The sequence below is a fragment of the Sus scrofa genome, chromosome 1, assembly GCF_000003025.6.
Source record: "Sus scrofa isolate TJ Tabasco breed Duroc chromosome 1, Sscrofa11.1, whole genome shotgun sequence".
In the NCBI taxonomy this organism is placed as follows: Eukaryota; Metazoa; Chordata; class Mammalia; order Artiodactyla; family Suidae; genus Sus; species Sus scrofa.
In genome coordinates this window covers 270,206,269-270,221,158 of record NC_010443.5, presented here as the reverse complement: position 1 = coordinate 270,221,158, position 14,890 = coordinate 270,206,269, and the positions used below count along the sequence as shown (strand labels likewise).

The 14,890-nt window shown below is 48.8% G+C and overlaps 1 protein-coding gene and 1 long non-coding RNA gene across 6 annotated transcripts in view; one reads left to right on the top strand and one right to left on the bottom strand.

The window, feature by feature from the left end:
• Positions 1-14,890, bottom strand: part of GPR107 (G protein-coupled receptor 107) — a 65,425-nt gene that overhangs the window by 34,340 nt on the left and 16,195 nt on the right. For both annotated transcript variants that reach the window (XM_021070170.1, XM_021070180.1), the window contains exons 3-10: positions 14,839-14,889; positions 14,530-14,609; positions 13,467-13,606; positions 10,993-11,030; positions 9,705-9,761; positions 5,466-5,576; positions 4,654-4,787; positions 58-133 (exon numbers count right to left, since the gene is read on the bottom strand). In XM_021070170.1, the coding sequence (XP_020925829.1) occupies positions 58-133; positions 4,654-4,787; positions 5,466-5,576; positions 9,705-9,761; positions 10,993-11,030; positions 13,467-13,606; positions 14,530-14,609; positions 14,839-14,889 (687 nt within the window). The remainder of the gene's footprint in view (positions 1-57; positions 134-4,653; positions 4,788-5,465; positions 5,577-9,704; positions 9,762-10,992; positions 11,031-13,466; positions 13,607-14,529; positions 14,610-14,838; position 14,890) is intronic.
• Positions 1,624-14,890, top strand: part of LOC102158087 — a 28,551-nt gene continuing 15,284 nt past the window's right edge. The window contains exons 1-3 of one of the 4 annotated variants that reach the window (XR_002337861.1): positions 1,624-1,757; positions 2,999-3,102; positions 3,740-3,918. This is a non-coding gene — a long non-coding RNA (uncharacterized LOC102158087). The other 3 variants (XR_002337864.1, XR_002337863.1, XR_002337859.1) reach the window with 3 other exon arrangements.

Here is a 14,890-nt window from a genome sequence, read left to right as displayed (position 1 = left end):
GCTGGTAAAGCCTCTGTCCCTCACTTCCTAAAGGACCCCCGAAAGAAGGATACATACCGCATGGAACACCAAGGAAAGGGACTTGGTGAAAGGAAGGGCCGCCATCAACCAGTGAATTTTAAACACATCGTTCCTAAAAAAACAGAGGGAAAAGAATTAAAGGAACAGGCCATACTCCCAAAGGACAGCCAAAGCTCTAGAAATCTTATATTTATAAGAAGGCAGTGACCATAATCTAAGCAAACCACAACCATGAAGCTTTTTTAAAAAGTGGCTGCTGCCAGCAGCAAAGGCCTGGAACGGAACCCGAAGTCATTTCTGAGGTATGGTTCAATGCCGTGAATGCAACCGAGTATGAACTGAGGGTGGGAGGGAGGGGTTCCCAGCCCTGCCCAGGCCACCCACTTCCTCTCCAGAAACCACCTTGGAAAGCCCACAGCGGTGAGAAGGCGGCAGGTGGACCTATGAGAACGGCATGAAATCCCCGAGAAGGCGGAGGTGACGAGGTATAGCTGCAGGGGAGCCTGCAGCCCCGAGGAGAGTGGGTCTGGAGCCAGGCCAGAGGGATGGTCACAGAGAAAGCGCTGGGTCCTGCCCCCTGGTCTCCTCTCACAGCTGGGACCTGTCCAACACACCAGGCCACTCCTCCCTCGTCCCCCACAGGCACCAGGTCACCTTCAGGCTGCCAGGCATTTGATTCCTCTACCCTCTCCCGTCTCGCCCTGGGTTAACCTAGTGAGACACACAAGACCCAGATGGAGGAAAACTTCAAACTCTATTAAACAAACAAGGATGTGAGTAAGAGCTCCAGGGGGAACTCCCACTCTCAGATAGTGAGACGGCCGGCAAAGCCGCCACAGCAACAATGGGGAACGGGTGAAGCATCAGACAAGTAAACCAACAGAATAGACCAGAAAGCTCAGAAACAGACTCATGTGTGTACGGGAGCTTGATAACATAAGGTGACACCATGTTGGGGGGAAAAGAGCAGGCTGCTTAATAACTGGCACTGAGGAGAAAAAATCAGCTCAAACCTACCTAAGAAATGAAGAAAAAAGTTAGCTTAGGAGCTCTCCTATGGTGCAACGGGTTAAGGATCCCTGCTGTGGCACCGGTTCAATCCCTGGCCTGGGAACCACATGCCTTGGGTGTGGCCACAAAGAAAAAGGAAAAGAATACAGAATAACTTTTATCTTAACTGATAGCTATGTGGGGTTTGTTTATTTGTTATTTTATAGTTTTATTGACATGGGGGCAACCAAAAAATAATAATGGTAAAGTTAGTGCTCAATAGCAAAAAAAAAAACCATGTAAGAAATGAAGAAAGCTGGATCTCTGCTTCACATTTACCCCCCAGGTGGGGTCTCGTGCTATACATAAAATACACATTTTGTGACCCTGGAGTAGGAATGGACCTCTTGGGATCCAAGAGGCACTGCCCAAAAGACTAAACTTAGAGAGCTTCGACTCCATTAATACGAAAGATTTTTTGTCAACAATTCAACTGGGAGAAGAAATTTTCAATGTCTATGACATACAAGGGACTGATACCCAAATACACAAGGAACTCATGCAAATGAACAACAAAAAAAAGGACAGAAAATCCAACAGAAAGAGATGCAAATTCAAGCCGTCACAGAGGGGAAACCCAGAAGGTGAACAAGTCCCTGCAAAGAGAACTCACATCACTAACCAGAGAAATGCAAAGGAAAAGGAGGGACCAGTTTACACCCATCAGACTGGCAAACAAGTAAGAGGTGGGTGTCGGTGGGGACATGGCAGAAGTACAAGCTGGCACAGCTCACGTCCTATCGGCAACCCGGGCACCGCCTTCTGAGAATGTGCCTCTGAGGCTGCACAGAGCCATCCAGGCACAGGGAGGAGGGGGAGTGGGAGATGAAGACAAGCTGGGGGTCCACCATCAAGGGGCGGGCAAGGGCAACGTGGGGACCCCCGCTGTCGGGGACGCGCCGCAGCTGAACGTTAATGAACCGGATGTACGCACGGCCATGGGAGCAGATCTTCAAGAGGGTGCCCCTGAGTGACAGACGTACCAAAGACACCACCCAGGGACAGCACGGTTTACCTAAGCTAGAAATACACGCGCCCCCTAAACACGCCTTGTCCGTGAGACCAGGCAGATGCCCAAGAGCACGTACTAAGCACATCGAGGGCAGGCTGGCAGTGGACGGGAAGGGAGGGAGGGGGGGACAGGAACGGAAGAGGGGAGGGCCTCGCCCAGAACGAGAGGGAGGGCGTGTGGGGAGCTGCCGCACACCCCGGTTCCGGTTCCGGTTCCGGGCTGCGTTCTGCCCTGGTACCTTCCTGCCCCAGGGCCTACCTACCTGAAGGTCACAGGGCAGGCAAGGCCAGAGCAGCAGGCTCTCCTGAGTAGCAGCGAGACTCAGCCAGAGCGCAAAAGCGTCAAGGGCTGTGCGCGCCCGCACGCCCGAGGCCACCGCCACCTGCGGCCGAGTCACAGCTCGAACGGCTGGGGCAGGCGGGGACGCAGAAGGAGAGGACGCGGGCTCTGGAGCCACGCCGGCCTGGCTCAGATGCTGCTTCTCCAGACGACCGTAATCGCGCTCGGCCTCAGTAACTTCTGCTGAAAATGGGCGGGCCCTGACCTCAAGGAGCCACAACACCCAGGGCCTGGCTGGGCACAGAGCGGGCACCAAGAGCCATCAGCTGCCCACGTTTCCTTCCTGTTGCCCCGAGACTCCTCTCCCTGGGCTCTGGGGCCCACAACAGAACTCAGAAAAAGTGGGAGGCCAAGATCTCGAGGCGCCTCCAGCCACGAGTCTCTGAAATGCGCTGCAGCCCTGGAGTCACGGCCGCGATGTGACTGGGTGACCAACCTCACGGCTGGCGTGAGGCTTCTGGAAGAACACGGGGAAGGGGCCGAGGGCTGCAATTAGGCCTTTCTGCAGGTACGTGACACTTCAGCAAGAAGTTGAAAGTATGTTGTACAAAGTGGGTCAGCCTCATTTGACCACAGCTTTTTCAACTGCTGCCACGATTTTCTGTAACTGAACCAGTGACGATGACTGCTGTATCACGAAAGGGAAATGAAAGTCCCCGGACGTCTGGCTGAACTCTTTGGTGAGTACCCCATCTTTGCAAGAGACCCTGATCTGCAAAGCCCTCTCAAGACACATTATTTCGGGGGAGTCAGACCGCAGACCTAAGGATCTAAGCCGTGGGCAGGAAGGCAGGGCAATGATCATCCTCCTCGCTTTGTGGCCAAGGAAAAAGAGATTTAGGGTAAAGCGAAGCACACAGGCAGCAAGAGTCAGGGTTTACACTTGAAATCAGGCTTCTGACTCCTAGTTCTTACTTTTCTGATAAAGGCAAAAGCAAAACTTTCTTTTTTTTTTTTTTTGTCTTTTGTTGTTGTTGCTATTTCTTGGGCCGCTCCCGCGGCATATGGAGGTTCCCAGGCTAGGGGTCGAATCGGTGCTGGAGCCACTGGCCTACGCCAGAGCCACAGCAACGCGGGATCCGAGCCGCGTCTGCAACCTACACCACAGCTCACGGCAACGCCGGATCCTTAACCCACTGAGCAAGGGCAGGGACTGAACCCGCAACCTCATGGTTCCTAGTCGGATTCGTTAACCACTGCGCCACGACAGGAACTCCCCGCAAAACTTTCTTTAAAACAAACCAAGACCTCCGCCATCACCTTTTATGGCCTGAATTTGTAGGATTCTCTTCTTACTAATGACTGCCTAATCTCTAGTCCAAACATGACTATGCGGGGTCCTTCACAAGTAAACAAGACGCTCCTTCCAACAAAGAGGAACTGGCAGCTGCATCCAGCAGAGCCCAGGGCCCAAGCCGAGCATGCCCACTGGAAGAAACTCCGGCCACCAAAGATGAAAGACGCCTCAATTCCTGCCCACTGCTCCAGAGAAAGAGGTATCTGGTATTTGGGGGGGCTTAATTATTGTGTGAATTTATTAAAACCATATTCATATACTGTCATTTACACCGTTTATGAGCCTTACGGTAACAAAGACTTCAGATATTCTTTAACTGCAAAATAGTATTTTGTTTTCAATTTTGGAGGAAGGGATAGAGAATTAAATACTAGCGCCACACATATGCAGCTGCTCTCCTCAGGTACCAAGAACAGGAAGTTAAGGCCTCAGGGGTTTCAGAAGAAAGGCCAGGCCAGGCAGGTGGCTTTGACAAGGTTTTCTCAGGTGACAGGCCTCCGGGGCTCAGTCTGGGCTGGGGCGTTCAGGACTCGGCAGCAACCCCACGCTCTCACCCAGGCACTGGGCCACTGTCACTCTTCTGCTAAGACTGAATGCCCCTGAACAGGACCCCTGGCTTCACTCTGAGTCCTGGATGGTGGTGTCTTCGCTGTGGAAACACTTTGCCTATATACTTCATTTTGCTTGTGTATTACTGAAATACTTGGATTTGCTCTTTAAACAAAGCGATGGGAAGTGAACAAACACCGAGGCATGCAAAGGCCTCCCACAGGCAAAGCTCCTGGACAGCCTCCCTTTGTCTGGGAGGAGAGGCCCTTTGAAGAGAAGGAGGTTGCCGGTGCCGGACCCTCCGGGCTCAAAAGACAGCAGAAGGTCAAAGTACACAAACCCCGAAGCACTCCTGGGTGAGGCGCTCAAGGAGATGACAATTTACCGTCGTTTGCGAAGGATGTGGATCCAGACAGTCCCAGAGAGAAAAAAGAAAAAGGCCATGGAAATGTATAATTTAGGGAGAGGAATCTCTCCCGCTGAGAGGTAGCTGTCAGGATTCTTCTCTGTGATCTCGATCTGAAACCAACATGAAATTAAGTTTTACTTTTCAGGAACACATCACCCACACGCGATCCCCGATCACACATTCAGCCATTCGTAATCCTGGCTGGTTCGCGGAAGCCTAAGAAAACGAGGACCAGAAGATGACAAGCACGTTCTTTTTGAAACTGAGTTAGAGGAGACTGACAGGCACAACCACCACATTCTAACTGCACAGGCTGAAGTGTAAAAACATCCCGCATGCCTTTCTATTTTCTCATTTAGGAATCTTCCCCGGAACCATGCTGCCCACCAAGAGAAATGTTACTCTGGCCACCTTTTCCTCTCACTCTGCTTCAGTGTTGTTAAAACTACTCTTACAGGGAGTTCCCACTGTGGCTCAGCAGTAAAGAACCCGACGAGTGTCCATGAGGACTCGGGTTCGATCCCTGGCCTTGCTCAGTGGGTTAAGGATCCGGTGTTGCCGCGTGGGTTGCAGACATGGCTCAGATCTGGTGGTGCTGTGGCTGTGGTGTAGGCCGGCAGCTCCAGCTCCCATGGTACCCCTAGCCTGGGAACCTCCATACACTGTGGGTTCAGCCCTAAAAAGCAAAAAACGAAAGCAAAACCAAACCACTCTTACAAAGAAAGAAATGCCTCACATCTTACACGGCTGACAAAACGCATGTGGGACAGCTTCCATGTGGTACTCACATCAAGGCTGAATGAAAACTTGTCATTAGACCTTATTTTGCTTCCAGGGCATTTATGAAAATAAAGACTGTACAGGCCTTCTTGGTCATCAGTGCTGATGTTAAAGAAAAACTGAAAGGGAAGAAGAAAAAAAAATTAAGGTGCCAAATCCTCAGCTAAAATGTTTAAATCCTAGAAATAAATCATGAACACGATGAACAGGAGAAAAGAGACCACTTATTTAAATTAATCGAACTCTCCCAGAGCAGAGTCTAAACAGACGTTTTCTAATGTCCCTCCGAATGTCCTGGTACAAACAGTTCCACGCCAACAGGAAAGCTGACGCGACTGTACAGTGAGTACCTATGAACTCACGACACAGATTCCACCATGAGCAGCTGCCGACGTTTGCTTTATCACATCGCTGTCCAGCAGAGACGGGGTTTTGCAGGAGTTTGCAGAGCTAGCCTAAGAAGTAGCTGTCTAGTCTTCAAGACAGCATATATGGTTGTTTTGCTCTCTATGTAAAAACAAAAACTTCTGGGAGCTCTCTTATGGCTCAGCTGGTTAAGGATCAGGCATTGTCACTGCAGCGCCTCGGGTCTCCGCTGTGGCGCTGGTTTGATCTCTGGCCCAGGAACTTCCACATGCCGTGGGTGCAGCCAAAAGAGAAAAGAAACAAACAAAAAACCTTCTGAAAAGAGAAGAAGAGAGTTCCCGCTGTGGCTCAGTGGTAACAAACCTAAACAGTATCTTTGAGGATGTGGGTTCGTTCCCTGGCCCCATTCAGTGGGTTAAGGACCTGGTGTTGCTGTAGGTCACAGACACAGCCTGGATCTGGCACTGCTGTGGCTGTGGTGCAGGCTGGCAGCTGCAGCTTGGATGCGACCCCTAGCCTGGGAACTTCCATATGCTTCGGGTACAGCCCTAAAAAGACAAAAAAAAGAAAAAGAAAGGAGGGAAGGAAGGAAGGAAGGAAGGAAGGAAGGAAGGAAGGAAGAAAAAGAAAGGGAGATTCATCTGATAAAGGTAGAGAACCATATTCTCTCATCAAAATGACCCGTCTGATTTCAGGCCATAGTAACAGAGGCTACATCTTCTACACTGAGACATTTTTCTTTGGTTTTCAACATATTTCATGCATTCAGATGAAATGTAACATAAATCAAGAAATGTTTGGGAGTTCCCTTCGTGGCGCAGTAGAAACAAATTGACTAGTATCCATGAGGATGTGGGTTTGATCCCTGGCCTCGCTCAGTGGGTTAAGGATCCCGTGCTGCCGTGAGCTGCGGTGTAGGTCGCAGACTTGGCTCAGATTCTGTGTGGCTGTGGCATAGCCAGCAGCTGCAGTTCTGATTGGATCCCTAGCTTGGGAACTTTTGTATGCCAAGGCTGCGGCCCAAAAAAAGGAAAAAAAAAAAGAAAGGAATGTTTTATTTACATAATAAGTCCACACAATGTGACTCCTTGGTCAGTTCTAGAGAACATTTTACTGTAAGCCTAAAATGTATGGTTTAGGGCTACAGACATAGGTGGTAAACTGTAAAGAAAATGAGGAAGTGGTTAGGATAACGTTTTTCATGACAGGTTCCTCCAGAGCTGAGAAGAAACAGGAGGACACGTGGAGTTTCTGGGGTGTTAGCGATGGCCTGTCTCCTGTCCCAGGTGATGGTTACAAGGGTGATTATAACTCTCTGTACTCAACGTAAGTAGTATGTACTCTTCTCTATGTACTGTGCCTCCAAATTAAAAAGGATGGTGGAAAAAGGGAGACATCTGACATGAAGACGGAAATAAAAGACCAAGAATATTCAAGCTGAAACTAATCTGTTAAAGCACGTCCCAAACTCACCACCGTAAAGCGAGAGCATGTATTTCTGTCCACCCAAGGCAGCCAGAAAAAGAAAAGTTTTCTCAATGTGTTAGTAACTTTTAACTCCAAATGTAAGACTCAGATGAAGTTTCTAAAAAAAATGTTAAAAAAAACCAAATAACAGAACCATCACGGTGGATCGGAGGAGGCACCTGACCCTTAAAGGAAAAATAAACAGAACAAAATAAAGCAAAAACGAAAACTGCAGAGCTGGGAGAACGCTCGACAGTCCCCTTCCTGCTTCAGGTGGATAAACCATCACGCCTATGCTGAGGACGGCGCAGAAACTCCATCCAAACCTGTACTGTCCAAATCGGGGAGGACCCCGGCTGGCAGAGCAGCGAGAGCCACCTACTGATTCCTCCACAAGGAGAGAGAAGCCAGAGAACAAACACGCTGTCCGTCTTAGGTGCTGCCTGTTTTATGCATCCCGAGACCCCAGTGAACTGGCTGTTTCAACCAATACTCCGAATCACCACGAGTGCTGCTCTCCCCTCGACTCTCACCCTGACACAAAGCATCAGTTAACTGACAAACGTATATCCTACAAACGCTTTCCTTCTGTGACTTAAAAAAAACAACTTTCTGGAGCTTCCGTCATGGCTCAGCGGTTAGCAAACCTGACGAGCCTCCATGAGGATTCGGGTTCGATCCCTGGCCTTGCTCAGTGGGTTAAGGATCCGTGAGCTGTGGTGTAGGGCACAGACAGGCTCGGATTCCAAGCTGCTGTGGTTCTGGCGTAGGGTGGTGGCTACAGTTCCAATTGGACCCCTAACCTGGGAACCTCCATATGCCCTACAAGGTGTGGCCCTACAAGACAAAAAACAAAATAAAATAAAATAGGGTGACTGGGGGGAAGCTTTGTAGACAAGGTAACACTTGAGCAAAGACTTGGAGGAGGAAGAAATGAATCATGCAGATTGCGAGGGACAAACATTCCTCCAGCGGGTACAGCTGGAGCAGAGCCCAAGGTGGCCTGTGTGGCTGGAGCAGATAACAACCAGGGTGGGGAGGAAACAGGAGCTGAGGTCACAGAATTGACAGCAGCCAGACCACGTGGGCTGGGAGGGCAGTGGAGGGGCAGGGGCTTCCACACTGAGACAGACAGGAGGCTGCTGAGGATTCAGGGCAGGTGAGCAGCCCACGAGCTCTCGGTTAGCTGTTACCACCGACACTCAGAGTTCCCGTTGTGGCTCAGTGGGTTAAGAACCCAACTGGAGCCCATGAAGGTGCAGGTCTGATCCCTGGCATCACTCAGGGGGATAAAGATCTGGCACTGAGCTACGACACAGGTGCAGATGTGGCTCAGATCCCGTGTTGCTGTTGTTGAGGCTGTGGGTGTGGCTGGCAGCCGCAGCTCTGATTTGATTCCTAGCCTGGAAACTTTTATATGCCGCAGGTGTGGCCCTAAAAAAAAAAGAAAAAAAAAAATGACTGATGGTCACCAAACTTACAGAACATATAAACTGTTGGGCAAAAGAATCTATGGTGAAAGAAGTCAGGACAGTGGATGCAGGGGTGGGGGACTTTCAGAGGTGACAACAGTACAGACTCCTGAGCGGGTTACATGGGTACATGCACTCAGGACGCATGCATTTCACCCTAAGCAAATGACACCTCGAGGAATGAAATCTGGTTAGAAAAGAGGCAGTGATTCTTATACATTAATGATACAAGATTATTTGTATAGTGCTTGACAAAGCCCTTTATTTTTTTTTATTTTTTATTTTTTTACAATACACCTAAGAACCGTATGAGACAGTGGCCATCATTTTCCACTTTCAGATGATTAAGGAGAGAGGTTCAGAAGTTACGTGAGTTGTCCAAGGTCACCAGCTAGTACGTGGGCTCTGAGAGCCAGTCCAAAGTCCTACTCCACACCCAACACAACCATGCTGCTGCCAGAAGCAACTGCGACGGCTGAGCAGGTCACTCGGGCCTCTGGGTCTCGATGACCCACCTCTGAAGGGACAGCACCACCCAAATGACCACCAAGGGTCCTTTCAGGTGTAGACTTTTGTGCTCCCGACAGACTCCTGGGAGACTGGGCGTGTGCAGGGTGCTACGGCCGTGGACTCTCTGAATGGAATTAAAGAGGCAGAGCTGTGGGGACAGCTGGGAGAGCCGGGTTGGAATCGGGGTCTTGGCACTTGCATTCACATTCGCAAAGTTATTCTCTCTCAGAGACTTACGATGGGATACGTGGTGGGTAAATAAGAGCCACTCTGGAGGTCTGCTATGGAAGGAAGAGCTACCGTACGTATTCAAGTGACTGGACAGGCGGCGTATCTAAATTCTTATTCCCAAAGTCGAAATTCCTTTCAAAACACACCCTTTTACATGGCAGAGATAAATTCCACAAAGCTTTCCCCAAAGAGACTACATACCTGAAATGAAACTGCCCCATCATTATTACGAACGGAAAAGGATTTCTCGCCTGTTGCCTAAAAAAAGACATAACAGCCTATTTTAGGATAGTACTGGTAGACAAAATAGGCTAATAAAAATAAGAATTAAAAAAAAACAAACTCCAAAAGCCTCAATATATTTTCTGGTCTGCAAATGCTTTCCGAAAAAGAAATTCCCCATCTTTTCAAGGTATTTGAAATCCCCTTTCACGGAGAATAAGGTAATTCTTTAACCATTTCCTTTTCTCAGCTACCTCCTCTCTCTCCGGTAACCCCTGATTCCCCACTGGAGCACCTCTCTATTCTTAAGGCTTCGGCTAAATGGCAGATGCCAACCGACAGATCAGTGGTTAGTTAGGGACAAGGGGCTGACAAAGGGGCAGGAGACACTCTCAGGTTGATGGATGTGTTCACCTCTTGGTTCTGGTGGTGGTTTCACAGGAGTACATAAGTCAAAACGCATCGAACTGTCCCTTTAAATATGTGCAGTGTACTATATATTAATTATACCTCAATGAAGCTGTTAAAACAAAACAAAATCAAATACTGCCACTTGGATGCCCCTTCACTGAAAAACCAAGACATCCCAAACCAAACGTGCCCGTTTTTCCTTCTGCTACTTCTACTCCCTACCCCTCTGGGGGGAAAATCCACCTCATCTCCTACCCTCCCGCCACCCCCAAACGGCGCCCCCTTATTTTACCTTCCAAAGCTCTGCTCCAGCTCAGACCGTCATCGCCCTAGGCCTGTATTATCCCGACAGCCTTCGGCCAAGACCCTCCAAGTTCACGGTCCCTCCTCAAGGCTGCCCTGTGAGTTCCCATCAGGACGACGACCTCCCCCTTGGCTTTAAGCTTCACACTAGAGCCTGATCGAGAACACACGCCGACTTCCTATTTTCTGTGCCTCCACACCTTCAATTTTCTGGCTCGCTACCATTTGGGTCCCTCTGTCTGCTGCTTGCAAATACCTACGACCTTTTACTTCCAACAGGCCAGTGCCCGCCTCGCGAGAGGCTCATTTCTGCCGCTGATGCGCTTCCTGCCCTCCCTTCTCCTCTCCCCAGACAACCCCCGACCTCAAGCGCTGCAGACACCTCCTCTCTCCTCACGCCAGGGCTACAGAGCTCAGCGCTCAACTTGACGGTCAAGCTGTCCGAGTGTCATCTGTCCCAAGAGAAGGCCTGCAGACGGATGTGTGTGCAAGTCCACAACTACACACACTACACTCAGCAAAGCTGAGCGCACAGGGTGGGGGTAGTTCTTACCTTTGAATCCACTGTACTCCTTTTGGACTTTCCACTGTCTGGAATCAGAACAATTTAGAAGAGATTATCATGAGCGCTCCTAAGGATATTTAGAATCTCTTTATTAGACTCTAGCTTGTCTAATATCAAATAATTCAAACAATCAAAAAGGGGAGGCCACATGCTATCATGTGAACTGCCATTTCCTCAGAATCCAAAATACCCTTGGGCTATAGAAGCCACAAATAGGAACCTGTTCCATTATAAATGTAGTCTAACAAATGAGAATATTCAGGGAGTTCCCTGTGGCACAGCAGGTTAAGGATCCGGCATGGTCACTGAAGTGCCTTGGGTCCGATCACTGGCCCAGGAACTTCCACATGCTGCAGATGTGGACCCCCCCCCCAAAAAAAGATACTACTCAGCACCAAAGATGGAAATCACTCCCAAATCACCTAGTACAGTTACTGCCAGAGACGCTACGTAGAATGACCTCCCTTATTTTCTATGCAATTACATTTGAAACCATCATTGTTTGAAAAAAAAAAGATATACATATATGAGATGTATTTACATACATAGAAAAACAGCAAATAATATTAGCTTAAAGCACCCTTTTTTCCGCACAGAAAGGAGCGCTAGGATTGCTAATGACTCCTTCATGGAACAGAGAGGGGCATCTGTGTCTCAGTTCTGTTGAAGATACTCCTTGTGAGGAAGACAGCATCTCAAACTCCCTGCAGGAAGGCAGAGAGTTTCAGAATAAGAAGAGGGCAAAGAAGATTTTCTGCCCAGGGAATGGTCATTTGACCCCAAGGAACCTGGACAAGGAGGTGGTGGACATACACGAAACTACCATCACACGAATGTGACACTTCTGTGTGCCCTCCCATCTGGGTTAGAATTTTGACTAACTGAGGAAAAATATAAATAATTACACAATAAATAGCAAGTTATCTTTAAAGAACCCATATAAAATTATGAGATAAACCTGACGGTTAAGAAAAGACATGACCAATATAAACTGGCTAATCAACATACGGAAAAAAGCGCACTGGGCAGTAAGAGCAACTTAAAATCAACCTTTCTGCCCTTCACCTTAGGATTAAAAAACAAAACAAAACGGAGGCGTTCCTGTCTTGGTTCAGCACTTAACAAACCTCACCGGGATCCATGAGGATGCGGGTTCGATCCCTGGCCTCAGTCAGTGGGTTGAGGAACTGGCGTGGCCGTGAGCTGTGGTGCAGGTCGCAGACACAGCTCGGATCTGGCACTGCTGTGGCTGTGGCATAGGTTGGCAGCTGAAGCTCCGATTTGACCCCTAGCCTGGGAACCTCCATATGCCGCAGGTGGGGCAAAAAGTAAATAAATAAAAACAAAAAGAGTGGATAAGCAATGCGGTCCTGTTGTACAGCAGAGAACTACACCGTCACCTGCGATAGAACATGAGGGAGGACAGTATGAGGATGGATGTACATGGAGGGATGACAGGGTCGCTCTGCGGTACAGCCGAAACTGACACAACACTGTAAGTCAACTATACCTTAATAAAACAAACTTTAAAGAAAGTTAAGCTCTCCATGAGAAAAAAGTTCTACAAACAAAGGTATCTGATACAGCAATGTTTCTTTTTTTTGTTTTTGTTTTTTAATAAATTTTATTGGCGTATCGTTGAGGCAAGGTTTCGTGTTTGTTTGGCCAGGCGCAAAGCATGTGGAAGTTTCAGGCCAGGGATCAAACCCACACCACAGCAGTGACAATGCTGGATCATTAACCCTGCACCACAAGGGAACTCTCAGAAATGTTTTATGATAGCATCAAAATGGAAATATGTCTCCTTAAGGTGAAAGGCTGAGCACGTTACAATATTCATTTAATGGGTATCTGATAAGTATGAAATATCTTAACGTTAAGTGAACAGGGATATTTATAAAATTATAAACATGACTATGATTTTTTGGGTTTGTTTTATTTTCTGGCTGTGCCTGTGGCATATGGAAGTTATCGGGCCAGGGATTAAACCTGTGCGGCAGCAAGTGACCCAAGTCACAGCACTGGACAACCCCCAGTCCTTTAACCACTAAGCCACCAGGGAACTCCAACTATGCATTTTAAAAATCGAATGTTTTAGGAGTTCCCACTGTGGTTTCCACAGCTGGGGGGTAAGGCATAGCCCGGATCCAACCCTCACCCAGCCCAGGAACTTCCATGTGCTGCAGGTACAGCAAAAAAATAAATTAAAAAAAAAAAAAATCAAATGTTTTACACTTAGGAAACAAGTTTAGAAGGAAACATAAATTACTAAAATTCTAACACTGGGAGTAAGAAGAGATGACTATTCTTTTTTCATCTTTCCCACTTTTTTTTTTTTAATTTGTTCACCTCGAAAATTAAAAAAATGCTAAGATCGTATTTGATTTTAGTTAGGAACAAAAAGAATCTATACAGCAGGATCCAAAAAAAAAGAGAATGCTAGCTTCTACCTGACAGCTTACCTTGTTTCTTCTGCGTCTGGCTGCCTGCTGAAACAGGGCTAAGGGCAGGCTCCGGGCTCTGACCGAGGACCTTCTCGTCCTTGTTGAAGATGATCTTTGGTAACTGGGTACCGGCTTCTGGGGGAGATTTTACTTTCACTCTGTATTCAAATAAGATAGAAGAAGAAGAGTTCAAAGAAATGCTTATGACCGTGAAATGTCCTAAGCCAGGCATTGGTCCACCAGCTCAAGGGCCACCATCTCAGGCAGACCCAGGATGCCCAAGATGCAGACTCTACCATCCGCACTTGGCAGATGCGGACGCGGAAGCATTCTACCGAAAGCTGGTCGGCAGCGGGACGAGGCCCCGGGCAGCCTCACCCTAAAGCTTAAGTTCGTAGCACCCATATGGTGCTGATGTGTCCATCTCCCCCCAAAGTATCTGCAGTGTGTTCACAAGGTGGTGCAGTGGGGAGAGCAACGGGAGATGAAAAGCCAAGAAGATGTTAAAGCAAAGCCTTGGGGAGCACGCGAGGGGCAGCGAACACTCGTAGCAGCTTGCAACCCCAATTTTATCTGCCCCATCCTGCCTGGGGGGCCGGCGAGCTCCCATGCCTGGGCAGACACGTGACCTCCACCTGCTGGGCCACTTGCATCAAGGGGAGCACTGCCAGCACTGCCTCCCCCAGGCGGGCTGCGAGGCACCTGCGCCGCTGACCGCGTCACGCTATTTCACGCCGCCCTGCCCTTGCACATGACACCCTGGTGCCTGAAGTGCTCTTCCCTTTCTTACTCATCCGTGCCGTCTGTTCTGGAGAAAGTTGGTCGTGCCTACACTTCGCTTCTCTTCCAACCGGTCTCTGCCCGACTCCTAGTTCGCTGTCATCATCTGTCTTGCTGCCCTGGCTGCCTCCCTCATCCATAAACTCCTCCAGGACTGGCCCTCTGTCGCCCCATCTCGACTGTAATCTCCAGGACTCAGCAAAGTATTTGCCGTGGGGCCGACACCCAGTGTTAGCTCCACTACCAAATCCCCCCTAACTCTGCTCAAGGATTGACCGGAAGGATTATTAGCTTTACTTACTCACTTCTGGAGATGTTTAGGATTAGAAGGGTGACAGAGGTGAACTGTTTCTTTAAAATACAATAATCCACATCTTCATCCTGGGAAAGGAAGACCCAATTACACATCACCTTATCCACTCACACGAGAACTAGAACAAAATGTTTTTAGGCACAAAGCAAATAAGGGGCCCAGGCTGCGTTCCCCCAGCACAACGGTGGGTGAAAGCTGCCACCACCTCAAGAAAACAGCAGTGACAGAGGCAGGTGTCCCTCCCAGTGTCTTGGGCATGCGAGTAGAGACTGACCAGGTCGTGCCTTCGATGCTCACCAGGTAAGAAGAAAATCCATCATTCTTTGTACGGTCTAGGCTGAATCCAATC